This window comes from Staurois parvus, unplaced genomic scaffold (genome assembly GCF_062004578.1).
Source record: "Staurois parvus isolate SC_StPar_1 unplaced genomic scaffold, SC_StPar_1.0 ptg000258l, whole genome shotgun sequence".
Taxonomy (NCBI): Eukaryota; Metazoa; Chordata; class Amphibia; order Anura; family Ranidae; genus Staurois; species Staurois parvus.
The window spans coordinates 5,267,334-5,284,206 of record NW_028318054.1 but is presented as its reverse complement, the minus strand read 5'-3'; the positions used below and the strand labels follow the sequence as shown (position 1 = coordinate 5,284,206).

Here is a 16,873-nt window from a genome sequence, read left to right as displayed (position 1 = left end):
ATATAGTATTTCATCCCCCACAGTACTATTCCCCCCCCCCCCTTCTAGTAAGCCAAGTCCCCCGTGTCAATTCACTTACCTTTTGCGTTCCTCTCGCTGTCTTCCCGCGCCGTTCGGGTCTTCAGGGCGGACTGTGAGAGGAGCCTAGCTCCCCTCCCCTCACGTTCGGCACGCTGCCCCGCCTACACACATCCTGACAGCCACATCCGCAAGCCGGATTAAAAGGTCCGCGCGGACTTTTGGGGCTGCCAACCGAGAGGAGGCAGGGGAGCGGCCGACCGAGAGGAGGGAGGGGAGCAGGCGCCCGGCACACAGAAGAGCCGCATTAGACTGGGTAAAGAGCCGCATGTGGCTCGCGAGCCGCGGCTTGCCGACCACTGAATCATTAGATTCTAATGATTGGTCTATTTGTGAGCCGAAGCCACATGTTACAGATGAAATTGGAATTTTTCCCACGGCACACCAGACAATATCTCACGGCACACTAGTGTGCCGCGGCACAGTGGTTGAAAAACGCTGTAATAGACCAACACAATGTGGCACATAATTGTGAAGTAAAAGAGGAAAATGCTAAAGTTTTAAAATTTTTTACACAAAGATGTGAAAAGTGTGGTGTGCATTCGTATTCAGCCCCCTTTACTCTGATACCCCTAACTAAAATCTAGTGGAACCAACTGACTTCAGAAGTCACATAATTTGTAAATAGAGTCCACCTGTGGGTAATTTATTCTTAGTACAAATGCAGCTGTTCTGTGAAGCCCTCAGAGGGTTGTTAGAGAACATTATTGAACAAAAAGCATCATGTAGGCAAAGGAACACATCAGACAGGTCAGGGATAAAGTTGTGGAGAAGTTTAAAGCAGGGTTAGGTTTTAAAAAAATATCCCAAGCTTTGAACATCTCACGGAGCACTGTTCAATCCATCATTCGAAAATTGAAAGAGTATGTCACAACTGCAAACCTACCAAGACATGGCCATCTAACTAAACTGACAGGCTGGGCAAGGAAAGCATTCACCAGAGAAGCAGCCAACAGGCCCATGGTAACTCTGGAAGAGCTGAAGAGATCTACAACTCAGGTGGTAGAATCTGTCCACAGGACAACCATTAGTCAAGAGTGGCAAGAAGAAAGCCATTGTTGAAATAAAGCCGTAAGTAGTCCCATTTTCAGTTTGTGAGAAGCCATGTGGGGACACAGAAAACATGTGCAAGAAGGTACTCTGGTCAGATAAGACCAAAATTGAACTTTTTGGCCCAAAAAAAAAAAATTATATGAGTAGCAGAAAACTATCACTGCACATCACCCTGAACGCACCATTCCCACCATGACACATGGTGGTGGCTGCATCATGTTGTGGGGAGGCTTTTCTTCAGTGGGGACAGGGAAACTGGTCAGAGTTGATGGGAATATGGATGGAGCCAAATACAGGGCAACCTTAGAAGAAAATCTGTTAGAATCTGCAAAAGACTTCAGGCTGGGGTAGAGTTTCACCTTCCAGCAAAACAACGACCCTAAACATACAGCCAGAGCTACAATGGAATGGTTTAGATCAAAGCATATTCATGTGTTAGAATGGCCCAGTCAAAGTCCAGACCTAAATCAAATTGAGAATCTGTGGCAAGACTTGAAAATTGCTGTTTACAGACACTCTCCATCCAATCTGACAAAAATGTGAGCTATTTTGTAAAGAAGAATGGGCAAAAGTTTCACTCTCTAGCTGTGCAAAGCTGATAGAGAAATCTCCAAAAAGACTTGCAGCTGTAATTGCAGTGAAAGGTGGTCTACAAAGTATTGATTCGGGGGGCTGAAAACAAATGCACGCCACACTTTTCAGATATTTATTTGTAAAAAAGTTTGAAAACCATTTATCATTTTCCTTCCACTTCACAATTATGTGCCACATTGTGTTGGTCTATCACAATAAAATACATTTACATTTTTGGTTGTACCATGAAAAAAGTGGAAAATTTCAAAGGGTATGAATACTTTTTCAAGGCACTGTATGTTACTTTTTTTAGCTTCTTTATATCACTCAAGCTCCCCTAAAGAAAGGCCAATTTGGAAGCTACAGGAATGCTAGAATTAAACCTATATACTGTATGCATTACAGCTTAGATACTAAAGATAGATTTCAATAGGAAGTTTTTTTTTTTATATAAAGTTATATGTTAACGTTTTAGAATCTCATGACTTTAAAAAAGAGATTTTATTGCAGTCTGGTGTTGCGGATATCTGATTACGTAAAAACACATTTAGAGTGGGTAGAAAAGGGTTAATCAGCAGGCATCCACAGTACTGATCCACCTAACAACCATACCAAGTCCTGGCCTCCTTCCTCATATCTTTGTGCTGTTCAGCCTGTAGACCAGCTGTGTGCAGAGATAACAACTGAGGAATTGAGGGGCTCAGATACACAGCCAAGAAGCTAGTAAACCAATGAAACGTTTAGCCGCAGTCTGATGCTGCTCTCCCATTCAGTAAAGACTCCACTAAGCCCCTCATTTGGAACTGTAGCTGGATGGGCTCACAGCCAACAGCAGACTTTTCAGCATGCCAATATGATATAAGCTCTTCTGACTTCTCTTATATAATTATAGGTATCTATGTGTTCAAAATTTAAGAGGTCATAAAGAAGTTATGGGACCATAAAGGAACATGTTTTAATTTTAAAAAGTGGCTCTTTTATAACTTGATCTTATTAAAAGTGTAGTAAACCGAAAACACAATTGATGATGTATAAAAGAGTCACTTGCAACAACAAATATGAATGTACAGTATATGTTTGATAGGCTAAACATGATTTGAGGCATCCACTCTTTTTGCTGACAATCTAAGCATAACATATCAAACACACAAAGCTGTCTGCTGTTATTTAGCAGTCATCCAGAATGTGATTATACTTATTTTCACATACGTTTTCTCAAGACATACCAAGAGTGAATGAGACTGGCAAATGTGCTTTCTTGGGTCTGCAATCTCCAAAATAAAATGAATGTAAAACTGAACTTCGGGAAAAAAACTTTAACCAGTTCACTACTGCCATAAGTTGTGAAAAAGCAGATTGGCAGTCCTGTATTTCTGGAGGGCCATTTGTTAATGTGCTGTACAGAAAACGCACAGGCAGCCAGTGCGCCAATGAATGGATGTGACCTGAGCTGTAACTGGCCAGCTCAAATCACAGACACTATGTACAGAGCCAATCAGAGCTGCTCTGTGAGAAGCAAATCAAAGCAATGACAAATGTAAACACTCTAGTGTTTGAAAGCCCTCTTCTTCCTCTCACAATGGAGGAAGAAATAATATCAATGGATTAATGGATCATTGGCAGCAAGCCGATTCATTGTGAAAGAGAATGTGGATTTTTTTTTCTCTTTTACCTTTCACCTCAACCAAGCCCAAATCCCCCCACCCCTGCCTTCCATAACACACACACAGATCACATCTTCCTCCTGACTCTCTTCTTGTTCTAAATATGCCCTGCATAAAATGAAGCACAAGAAAAAAAAAGTCCTTTTTTCTATGTGAGCATGGACCTTCTGTTTGATGTGCGGCTGGTGGGAGGTAACAAGAAAAAGAGAGGAAGGCGCCTCTAAGTGCAGTATTGACAATTTATTCAGTAAACAATGGAAAATTTGCACTTACAAGATAAAGGGTTAAAAAGGCTCATTGTGTGGTAATTAGATCCAGGTGGGACATCCAGCCCTCCAGAAGCAAACTGTGTCTATAGGATTATAAAGTAGAGACTAGGATGTGTCTGTGCATCAAAAATGAAGCTTGGAGAGCAGAGTCAAATGTAGCAGGTGAAGGGGGCGGTAATGTATTTCGGAGCATGCTCAATAGGCTCCTTCTTCAGACCTGGTGGGAGGTGACAATCTTGTCCAACAACGCCTACAGCAGTAAAAGCTGGAGGGTGACATCACTGGTCTAGACAATTCTGCCCTGTTTCTTCATTTCCAAAAACTGGGGCAAAAAAAGAGATCACCTTGTCTGTTTTCTTGGGGGTGTTCACTTTGTCCTGGCATTTTTAATATGTTTTATAACAGAACGTAAGAAATTAGTTTTTTTTTTTTTCAAATTGTGAGCTTTTTTTTGTATAGTTAAAAAAAATAACCCTAACAGCAATTAAAGTAGAACTACAGCCAAAACTTTTAATTTTCATTTTCGATAGAGTAAGGGAGGGTTATAACCTCTGTCAGATTTGTTTTTGTCATTTGTCTCCCATTGAGGAGATATACCGTCACTTCCTGTCCCATAGCCAAAACAGGAAGTGAGGAAATCCCTGTAAATTAAGGGAATCCCTTGGGGACCCCCAGATCACCAAAACTACTGTACCCGTTGGAAGAGTTACCTTACTGGGGACAATTCAAAATTTTCTGCAGTCAGCAGAAAAACCTGGCAGGTGTTCTAATCCCTCTCTACTCTATCCAAAACCAAAAAGAAGTTTTGCCTTTAGTTATATTTTAAAATATCACCAAAAGAAAGCTTTGCCTAAATAAAAATTATAAAATTATTTGGGTACAGTGTTGCACGGTGGTGTAATTAGTGGGTAAGCCAACACAGCCCTGAAAACTGAAACATGGCCCTGTGATGAAAGGGAATCTACAGGCTAGTACCCAATTAGTTAATTTAGATGTATTCCTCAATGGCCACAAAAAAATAATTGCTCATTTGACTAGAGTGGGGAAGGGATAAAGTACAAATATTTATCATATTCCTCACTCTTCCAGCAGCCGGTGCTCTCCAATCTTTGGGAATGTGGGTGGGCCCTTGCTGTCATACAATGCAGGAATGCTGGTCCAGCCAGCAACTCTACAGCAATGGACACAAAAAAGTAATGCTGGGTTATGAATGGCGTACCCAAGATTGGGTAATTTCAGCTGTATGTGACCACAGGTAAATTTGGAATCACAAACACAAACAGAAACTGAGAGCAGTCCAGTCAAGAATATCCCAGTCCCTCCTTTCTGTTTTGGCATTTTGGGAACAAGATTGTGTTTAGGTTATATTGTACAAAGCAGCCTTTTTTTCAACCTTTGCAGAGGAACCCTTGACATAACTTTCCGGTCTCAGGAAACCCCTGCTAAAAATGACTATATCCACAATTCGTGATACATTAGTGTGATAATCAGAAGTAAGAATGCCCCTTACACTTTTGGTCATTGGGAAGAATTACCCCTTTACAGATTGCTAAAAATATCAATGATGTCAGTGGGAACTTACCAAGGCAAAAATTTCTCATTGCTCAAGGAACCCCTAACAACCTCTGGAGGAATCCTAGGGTTCCACAAAACCCTGGTTGAGAAACTCTGGTATTGAGTGAACCTAAACTTTAATCTTGATGCTGAGATGACCTCTGCAACCACAACAGTGAATTGCTTGAACATTTCCAAAATTAATCAGCTCTGCACCAGACTGATTACACAGCATGCAACCAGGGGCGTATTTACCACAAGGCAAACAAGGCACTTGCCTAGGGTGGCATTTTTCAGGGGGCCAGCACCTCCCCCCAGAAGAAGGGATGAAAGAAGGGACAAGCGCACCATGGGAACCAGGTAGGATCTGAGAGCGGCTGCGGGGTGATTGATGGTGTATGTACAGCCTGGCTTTCGCTTCCGGGGATGTTCGGAGCTGTGAAGATGAGTGTCTCTCAATTGCTTGGGGGGGGGGGTAGTGGAATTCTCTCCCGGGTGGGAGGCAGGGGTGTTGTTGGTCAATATCAGGCTCTCTCTCACTGGGAGTGGGAAGGGGAGGTTGTGTTGGTCGGTGTCCATGGGGGCAGGCAATTTTTGTGTTGCCTGGGGCAGCACAAAACCGAAATACACCATTGTATGCAACCACATACATCACAAACCTTTCCACAAATGTCTTCAAGTTAGTTGAAAGCAATGGAGCCATCTCCTAGATTGCAAGCTCTAATGAGCAGGGCCCTCTGTTTCCTCTTGTACCAAATTGTATTGTAACTGTAATGTCTACCTTCATTTTGTAAAGCACTGCGCAAACTGTTGGCTCTATATAAATCCTGTATAATATAATAATCATTTAACATCTATGGAGTCTCACCACTACAGCTGTATTTGTTTCTATTATTAATATGACAGTATCAGCACATAAAAAAAAACAGAAATCTGTCAGCTAAAAAAAAATCATCTGTACAGTAATACCACTTGGGTTTCCATACACAAACACTTTTCTACCAGTGTACTGTCTAGATTAATTGTAAATTGACGGGATCTCTGAAAAGGTGACAATTTTCTAATATCTGAAGACTGACATTTTAAATTGAAACAAATTATTACTCTCAAAACCCAGAGCCTTTATAATGAAAACATTCTCTATTCACAAATATAAAAAAGCATGTCTTTCTCATTAAATATTTAAGGACAGGTAAACTGAGCCTTTCATACTTTCCTGCATAAAACAGATGACTGGATGTCTAATATTTGCACTGAAATGAGAATGTACCCTTGTGCTAATCCATCTGCTTTCTGGATTAAGGTACTTATTATTTGGAAATGGGCAAAGCCATCTATCTGGCAAAGGAATTATAACGCTTCTAATTAAACTGCAGAGTCACTTTCTTGAATAAACTGCAGGAGTAGGCAAGCAGATGTAGGTTTTATTTCTCCGACTTAAGAAAAACCCCTTGGAAAAGCAGAGGCATGTGATTGACTTGTAGAAAAAAAAACAAAACCACAAAAAACAAACAATCCATCTAAGAACCGGATTTTAACCTACTGTAGATGAATTTTCTACACTGTCCAGAAACAAAAGCTGCTGATGACCTACTTTACAACTCTGCTCTGGTCGGGATTATACGCTGCTTGTAGAAACTGTGCTTAATTGTAAAAAGCCTAAAGGCAGCCACAAACTAAAGTCTAAGTAATTGTTGGGAAAAAAAACCTGTGACTAAAAGTTAAATAGCTAAAAAGTTAAGAATTGCTGCAGGATAAGCAGGGCCTATTATCCAGAATAGCCTTTGGGCCTTCCTGCATTGATTGGGCTAGCTGATCCAATCTACAAACACCTTCTGAATATGCATGTTCCTAATATGCCAAGGTTGATGGCACTGATTAGCTTGGTATGACTGGACTGAGTACAGAGGCTAGGTGCATGGTTCCATGGCTACATTGCCAAGGAAGTAGCTCTGCCACTAGGAATAAAAATGTTTTCATTTTAAAATAAACATTTCAGCATACTGCGCAGCTGAATGTAGGCTTGTTCCAGGAGTCATTGCACAAGCCCCTGATGAAGTCCAATCAGGGGGAGCTTCATGTGTGATGTCAGCATATAATCTTTGCAGTGGTCCTAACAACCAATCACCTGCAGGTTCATATGAAAAGTTCATTTGACCTGCTCCTCCTTCCGTCCTCAGTCCTGAGCCCTGCTGTCTTCCACTCTCCGCTGTGCACTGAGAATGACAGCAGCAGCGGAGGAGGCTGGGGGAAAGGGGGAGAGAGGGACCTGTTCATAGTCTACTTGTCACCTACCCATGGATGACAGGTAGAATGCGATCGAAGGGTTGCTGACCCCCAATCTGCAGTCAGAGGATATTTGATAATTGTCACTAGTTGATTTGTATACCATCTTTCTCTGCCATCTGCTGATCATGGTGAAAACAGAGCGTGAAGAATTCTTTGACTTGTTCCAAGAGCAGGCATAGTCAGATATTTAACCAGACCATCAAAAAGACCATGCTATGTCACTCTAGAACTGGTGTGATTGCATCAGGTCTTGTTCATTGTTTAAAAGATTTATATCTAGACTGTAGCTAGCATGAGTCACTTGGCTTTCAGACCACATATACTCATTCCCAGATTTGTTGCTTTGCTCATCTATAAAGGTCAAACATGCCTCCCAATATAGGAAACGGCCCCCTCTAGTTCTCCCTGCCTATCTGCGAGCACAATTATACAGTATAATTAAATGAAAGCACCATCTAAAGAATCTGGTGAAAATCTACTTAAAAGACAAGGCCATCTTGTATTTATTATACGTAGGGATGAGCTTGGGCATATGTTCAGATCCTAGCCCAAACCCAGCAAGAAGCTCTCACTGTACTAGGTCAATCTTCTGCAACCTGGACAATCCCCGCCCCGCAGTTGCACATACAAGCGGCATGTATACGTGTTGCTGCACTGCAAGGAATGCTCAGACCACAGATGATTAGCCCAGTACAGTGACAGCTTCCTGGCAAGCTCCCTCATGCAGGTTTAAAACTAGGATCTCTTCACATCCAAACTCATACCTACTGAAAAGTAAGCTATACCCATTCAATGACAAGAAAAATGTACTACAAGACTGTTTTATTAATGAGAGAATTGCAAATCTTACCTTCTTCTGCAATCACTGTCAGGGTGACAGCGTTTCCAGCATCCTTTATGAGCTGAACAATGCTATCATGTGACAGCTCCACAATTGACTGGCCGTTAACAGCTGAGATCCTGTCTCCAACTTTCAGCTTTCTGCATCGGTCAGCAGGACTACCTTCTATTACACGTCCAATCTTGTGAGGAATAACTGCAAAAAACAAAGGACCCAAGTAGTAATCGCCACATCAACTTTCTACATCTAGATTATCAATTTCCACCTGAACACAGCACTCAGTTCAGAGTGTTTCTGGAGGAAAGAGCTGGTAAAATTAAAACATTGGAGCTTGCAAACGGGCTGCCTGAGCTCATTGAACGTAACTGCGTTTGTATTTTCTCCGCTCAGGCAGCCCAGTTGCAGTGTACAGCCTGTCTATAGCATGAATGCCTGTGCGCTGCTGTACTTGTGTATAGTGCACATGGGTACAACATACAAAAAGAAAAAAAAAAAGAGAACTTTATACTGTATGTTTTTGCAAATGGTCATATGCTGTACTTTGTATTGACAATAGCACTGCCATATACATGAGAGAGCGAGGCATGTTAATGACTGGCTATATGCTGAACCTGGGCTGCATGGGTGGAGGAAAAAAGGCTGCAGTTACGCTGAATGGGCTCAAGTGGCCTGTGTGCAAGAGCCCTTCAGTTGTTACTCCAACCAATCTTAATATACAATGGAAATCTTGTATTTGTGTGTGTCCAAAACAAAACAAAATATGGGCACTTGTAACAAATTCTCTTACTCATGTTAGCATAAAATTCATACCTGTTCAGGCACTGTTTTAGCGCATTGTGAGTTCTAACCATAGTGCAATATGTGAGAAGACATAATATAGCAAACAACATTGAACAAAAAACATTTTTATGGCACTGAAAAATCAGTCACAATGTCAACTGGTAACATCTGATCAAGACACTGATGTGATCCGATCAACTGGGACTTTTGCACTATTTCCTTATGCAGCTCTCAAGTTTGCATCAGCTAAATGCAAAGCATTCGATGTACAGAGAGGCAGAGGGTGTCATGGCTGCTCGTTTTTCATCGCAAACAGAAACATGTCCCAGGCAACCATATCTTAGAAGTAGTGAATGGGGTTTGATTGATTTCATAAGTGGTCCACATGAACGGAGTTCTATTCACCAATATATAAATGCAACACAGCTAGAATTTCAATGGTTTTACTAAAATGTGTGTAAACCCTAGCAAAAAACATTTATTTTTTTCTCTTGTGGTCTATAAATATACTATTGAATGTGTTTTGGTATATATGTCTGAAAAGTGCAAAATAATTTGATCTTTAGAGCTGTCCTCTGTCCTGTGAAGTCATCTGGTTCTTATCATGGACTAAAGAATAATTATCAGAGAGTAAAGCAGGCCATAGATTGACCGATTTTCATTCCACCCCCCCCCCCCCCCGGTTGAATCCATCCCGTGGAGCAATTTTGTTTTTCCAGTGGGGGGAGAAAACAGTGGTTACTGCTAGCCACTAGCAATAATGCATATGAAATCAGACAGGCTGGTTTACCAGAGTTGATCGATTGATCAACTTGGATACATTCAGCCTGCCCATACATGGTTTGAATTTCAGCTGGCACCGTCTATGGCCGGCTTACAGTTGGTTTAATAGTTTAGAAAATGACCCTGGGAGAGCTGGCACTACTCAGTCTACACAAAAGCTGTATATTGACAGTCCATAATAGGGTTAAAAACCAAGTGCATTTCTGGAAGATCAATAGGTATTTTAAAGCTGAACTCTGAGAATCATAAAACAAAAAAAACCCTTGCAGTAGGGCCATATTTACCTTACTCCGTGCTTTGGCAGGCTTTTGCTATGTGTGCGACAGGTCCACCAAAGCTTCTCCTTTAACCACTTGACCTCCGGAAGATTTACTCCCTTTCATGACCAGGCCATTTTTTGCTTTTGGCACTATGTTACTTTAACTGACAACTGCGCAGTCATGCAACGCTGTACACAAATGAAATTTATATCATTTTTTATTAACACTGAGATTTCTTATGGTGGTATTTGATCACCACTAGGTTTTTTAATTTTTGCACTGTAAACAAAAAAAAGACTGAAAATTAAAAAAAAATATGTATATATATATATATATATATATATATATATATATATATATGTACATACACATATACAGTGAATAAATAAGTATTTGATCCCTTGCTGATTTTGAATGTTTGCCCACTCACAAGGAAATGATCAGTCTAAAAATCAAATGGTAGGTGTATTGTAACACAGAAAGACAGAGTAGCAACAAAAAATTCAAAAGAAATGCATGCCTAACAAATTATGCACTGATTTGCATGTTCATGAGGGAAATAGGTATTTGGTCCCCTTCACAAAACATGACTTAGTACTTGGTGGCTAATCCCTTGTTGGCAATCACAGAGGGATCAAATACTTATCTCCTTCACTGTGTGTATATATATATATTTTTTTTTTTCTGTTATAAAACACATCCAAAAAATGTAATAAAATCTACATTTCGTCATAAATTTAGGCCAATATGTATTCTGCTGCATATTTTTGGTAAAACAAAATCCCAATAAATGTATATTGATTGGTTTGCATGAAAGTGATAGCGTCCAGAAACTATGGTATATATACAGAAATTTGTATTTATTTATTTTTATACTAGTAATTGTGACGATTAGTGACTTATAGCAGGACTGGGACAGTGTTTCAGGCAATCTGAAACTTACTGATACTTTTAACACTTTATGGGAACCAGTGACACTAATACAGTGGTTATTGTTAAAAATATACACTTTTACTGTACAAATTACACTGACTGGGAAGGGGTTAAACATCTAGGGCAATTAAAAGGTTAAATGTGTGCCTAACCAGTGTTTATGTGTGTACTGTGAGGTGCTTTCACTAAGGGATGTGCTGGTTTTTATTCCCTGCCTTGCTGGAAAGCAGAAACCGCCACATCCGTGCTGACAGGACAGAGCTTTCTATTGTTTACATTTACAGAGCTCTGCCTTGTCTTCCTCCTCACTGATCAGCGGTGCCGGTGGTCAATCATTGGCTGGCACCTGCTGATTGGCTTGTGCTAATCACAGGAAAGCTGGCGTGCGTGCTGCCTACCCGGAAGTGCCGGATAATGTACTGGATACATGATCTGACACAGGAGAACCACTCTTCCGCTGTACTTCTAGATGAGGTGGTTGGCAAGCGGTTAAGCACTTTGGCCAGAGGTTGCACACTGGCATCCAGTGCGATTTTGGATCATGAGCCCTGCACTGTACATGGATGGCGAGGGCCCACCCACAACCCAGGAATTTTGGAGAAAAGAGGAGAAATCTAGGGCAAATAATAAGGCATGTATTATACTCTATTTCTCTACCCTTAGACCCAGTTGGCCATGGATCTCAATTTGGCTGTTCCAGCAATGACTGGCAAATTTTCAATTTATGCGTGGCCACTGTGGTTAAAAGAAGTTGTTCTACTGGTTGACATCTGTTCAGCTACCCTGTTGATTTTATTTTTACTCAATCAGCACCACAGGCAGTAGGCTTCAGCGCTGATCTGCGGATTCTGAGGATGGGGAAGTCTCCCGGCTGTCAGAATACAAAGACAAAGCAGGGAGAATTCCTACATCCACCTCAAATGTATGGATGGGGGAATCAAGTTGTTGTTTTTTTTCCTTCAACCCACTGGTTGAGCAAAAAAAAAAAAAACTCACTCATGTTTGGCCAGCCTTGGACAGGAAGGCTCCTCTGAAAGTTTTTTGTGTAATTTCTGGAGTTCAGCTTTAAAAAAATAAAGCACAAAGGAAATATCCATATATTGCAGAGATGTACTGCATATTTTTAAAAAATATTTTTCCTTGACATATGCTTCATCTCTGAAATTCTCTTGAAGTAAACAAGCATATTCAGGAAACAAGACATGTCTTACTGTTTTTTGCATAATATTCACATTAAACCTTTGAATACACTACCCTCCCACCCCCAATAGGGTTCACTGAACTCTGCATGCAGCTCTGTCCGCTTATTATCTCGCAAGTCATCACAACATAGCTGCAAACCGAATGCCTATTTCCACACATTTTTACTGATGTACAAGTTCAATGTAAAGAAATGGAATATAATTAGAGCAAAAAAAGAAATTCAGCCTGTATGTGTAGAGAAAACGGGGGGGATACTGCTAAATTGTCGGCTCACAATAGCCCCCAGAATAGCTGAACCTGAACAATCTGCCAGGCATTTCGAAATTGAACAAAGTACTATACACCAGCACTAGATACTTCTTACAGTTCTACATTAAATAGTGCTGACGTTGCTTTCTCCTTGCCCTAATTGATGCAAATGCTAATTTAAACAGTTGCCGAGCAGATGTTTTACCTTTAGCACTGTCGAAGAAGGAAACACCATGTTATATATAGAAAGAAAACTCATCGTAATACATGACTGGGCAATCAACAGAACAAATCCTCCTGTAAAAAAAATAGGCCATGCTAATAGTGCTGCACCTTTACATGACATTAATATTCAGGAAGATTCCTGGATTGTGAGCTAATTGACTCGTACTCCTGTATGCCCGCATGTCTCAGCACTGCGAGATATTGTTAATGCACGCAATATCTGTTTGAACGTATTAAATATGAACCACTGTGAAGGATAAGGCATGGCTGGATTTTTTTTAAGCCAGCCAGGTGGATTTGCATCAGAAAAACAACATCTATGCTAATAATGTTTACATAGGGTTTTCAACCTTGTACTGGCATCACACTGAGCTAAGACTAGGGGAGTAATATTATTTTGTTACAAAGCTAACTCTTACAATGCATAACCATGTGTCATTTATGTACGATATAACCATAATTAACAGCTAACCCACATGGAAGAAAAATATATTTGAAATATTTAAAAAATATTCTTCCCAAATATATTGCTATATATTTGAAATGCTACAATTTTGGCCATATTCAATATATTTAAAAAAAAATGTGTATATATATATATATATATATATATATATATACACACACACACACACGCATACATACATACACCCTGTTCCAAATTATTATGCAAATGATATTTTTCTCATTTACCTAAATAATTGATGTAAATAACAGTCAGCATAATTCTCATGTTATCAACTATTAAGAGTACAATTCACATTTTATTGAACAAACCTCCTAATGATATCAGTATTTTTGTTAAACATAGAAAAATTACAATGCACTGTTCCAAATTATTACGCACAGTAAGTTTCAAAACACTTTATAGGTTGTAAATAACTGAAAATTGTCATTTGTTGTGTTTGCAGCATATTTACTGAAATCAAAAGCTATTTCAATCAAACGTTTAACAACATTTTAACTTTTTAAACATTTTAACAGGTCATGTTACATCGTAACATAGGACCCCTTATTTGATAGCAGCTTCATAAGTCTTTGCGTCCATTGAACTTGTGAGTTTTTAGACAGTTTATGCTTGAATTTGTTTGCAAGATGTCAGAATAGCCTCCCAGAGCTGCTGTTTGGATGTAAACTGCCTCCCACCCTCATAGATCTTTTGCTTGAGGATGCTCCAAAGGTTCTCAATAGGATTGAGGTCAGGGGAGGATGGAGGCCACACCATGACTTTCTCTCCTTTTATCCCCATAGCAGCCATTGATGCAGAGGTATTCTTTGCAGCATGTGATGGTGCATTGTCATGCATGAAGATGATTTTATTACGGAAAGCATAGTTCTTCCTTCTGTACCAGGGAAGAAAGTGGTCAGTCATAAACTCCACATACTTTGCAGAGGTCATCTTTACACCTTCAGGGATCCTAAAGAGGCCGACCAGCTCTGTTCCCATGATTCCAGCCCAAAACATGACTCCACCACTGCCTTGCTGACGTCGCAGCCTTGTTGGAACAGGGTGGCCTTCCACCAACCATCCACTACTCCATCCATCTGGACCATCCAGGGTTGCACGGCACTCATCAGTGAACAGGACTGTTTGAAAATTAGTCTTCATGTATTTTTCTGCCCAATGCATTGTGAGCATTGGTTAGTGGTGGCCGAATAGAAGGTTTATGCACAGTTGCAAGACTCTGGAGGACTCTACACCTTGATGTCCGTGGGACTCCAGAGGCACCAGCAGCTTCAAATATCTGTTTGCTGCTATGTAATGGTATTTTAGCAGCTGCTCTCTTGATCCGATGCATGGATCTGGCAGAAATCTTCCTCAATGTGCCTTCATCTGAACAAACCCGTCTGTGCTCTGAATCAGCCACAAATCTCTTAATAGTGCGATGATCACGCTTATGTTTTCGTGAAATATCTAATGTTTTCATACCTCGTCCAAGGCATTGAACTATTTCACTCTTTTCGGCAGCAGAGAGATCCTTTTTCTTCCCCATATTGCTTGAAAACGGTGCTCTGCTTAATAATGTGGAACACCCTCCTTTAGTAGTTTTTCCTTAAATTGGGCTCACCTGCCAATCTAATCATCACAGGTGTCCGAGATTGTTTTCAGTGATCAAAAGAGCCCTGACACACAATGCTATCTATGAGTTAAACTGAAAAACAAAATATTTAATCTTTGTGACACCTAAATAGAATTTGCATAATAATTTGGAACAGGGTGTACATAGAGGTGAAACTCTAATGCAGGCCATAGATGGGTCAAAAATCGGCTGATTTTTCGGCCGAAAATAAAATCGGCCGATTTTCGGATCGTTAGTGGGCTATTTGTTCGGCCGTTTTTCGGGATTTTGGCCGGTTTTTTTTTTTGGTAAAGTTGGAAAAAAATCAGCCGATTGGCCGATTTTTGCGGCATTAATGGGCTAATCGGCCGACTTTTTACCGATAAAAAATCTGCGCATGAGCAGTGACCTACAAGAGGAAGACAAAAAGAAGAAGAAGAAGAAGAGGAAGAGGATGAAGAAGAAGAGGATGAAGAAGAAGAAGAAGAAGAAGAGGATGAGGAAGAAGAAGAAGATGAGGATGAGGATGAAGAAGAAGAGGACGAGGATGAAGAAGAAGAAGAAGAAGAAGAGGATGAAGAAGAAGATGAAGAAGAAGAAGAGGATGAGGATGAAGAAGAAGAAGAGGATGAGGATAAAAAAGAAGAAGAAGAAGAAGTAGGATGAAAATAAGAGGAATTCCAGTCCAGCAAAAAGTGTCTCTGCAGAGAGCTCCGCTATTTCTTTGACAGTTCTCTGACAGTTCCTTGACATTTACAGTGGTTGCAACATTGTATCTATTTGTTTCCGAATAAAACATCTGTATCCTAAATGGAAACAAATAGATACAATGTTGCAACCGCTATAAATGTCAAGGAACTGTCAGAGAACTGTCAGAAATAGCAGAGCTCTCTGCAGGGACACTTTTTGCCGGCTGTAGACGGGATGAAAATCGGCCGATTTTTTTTACCATTGGTGGTAACGTCGGCCACTTGAACGACCGATTGTTCGTTTTTGTAAAAGAAAAATCGGCCGATTTTCGACCCATCTATGGCCTGCATAAAAATTAGAATATCGTGCCAAAGTTCATTTATTTCAGTAATGCATCTTAAAAGGTGAAACTAATATATGAGATAGACTCATTACATGCAAATCAAGATAGTTCAAGCCGTGATTTGTCATAATTGTGATGATTATGGCTTACAGCTCATGAAAACCCCAAATCCACAATCTCAGAAAATTAGAATATTACATGCAATCAATAAAACAAGGATTGTACATAGAACAATATCGGACCTCTGAAAAGTATAAGCATGCATATGTACTCAGTACTTGGTTTGGGCCCCTTTTGCAGCAATTACTGCCTCAATGCGGCGTGGCATGGAAGCTATCAGCCTTTGGCACTGCTGAGGTGTTATGGAAAATCAGGATGCTTCAATAGCGGCCTTCAGCTCTTCTGCACTGTTCGGTCTCATGTCTCTCATCTTTCTCTTGGCAATGCCCCATAGATTTTCTCTGGGGTTCAGGTCAGGCGAGTTTTCTGGTCAATCAAGCACAGTAATCCCACGGTCATTGAACCAGGTTTTGGTGCTTTTAGCAGTGTGGGCAGGTGCCAAGTCCTGCTGGAAAATGAAGTCAGCATCCCCATAAAGCTCGTCTGTGGAAGGAAGCATGAAGTGCTCCAAAATCTCCTGGTAGACGGCTGCGTTGACCCTGGACTTAATGAAGCACAGTGGACCAACACCAGCAGATGACATGGCTCCCCAAATCAACACCGACTATGGAAACTTCACACTGGACTTCAAGCATCTTGCAGTGTGTGCCTCTCCATTCTTCCTCCATACTCTGGGTCCTTGGTTTTCAAATCAGATGCAAAAGTTGCTCTCATCAGAAAAAAGGACTTGGGCCACTGAGAAACAGACCAGGTCTGTTTTTCTTTAGCCCAGGTAAGACGCTTCTGATGTTGTTTGTTGTTCAGGAGCGGCTTGACAAGAGGAATACAACATTTGAAGCCCATGTCCAGGATCCGTCTGTGTGTGGTGGCTCTTGATGCACTGACTCCAGCCTCAGTCCACTCCTT

The 16,873-nt window shown here is 40.7% G+C and overlaps 1 protein-coding gene across 4 annotated transcripts in view; it reads right to left on the bottom strand.

The window, feature by feature from the left end:
• MAGI3 (membrane associated guanylate kinase, WW and PDZ domain containing 3) overlaps positions 1-16,873 on the bottom strand; it is a 489,943-nt gene that overhangs the window by 38,472 nt on the left and 434,598 nt on the right. For all 4 annotated transcript variants that reach the window (XM_089681068.1, XM_089681065.1, XM_089681066.1 and 1 more), the window contains one exon: positions 8,331-8,516. In XM_089681068.1, coding sequence (XP_089537194.1) covers positions 8,331-8,516 — 186 coding nt within the window. The remainder of the gene's footprint in view (positions 1-8,330; positions 8,517-16,873) is intronic.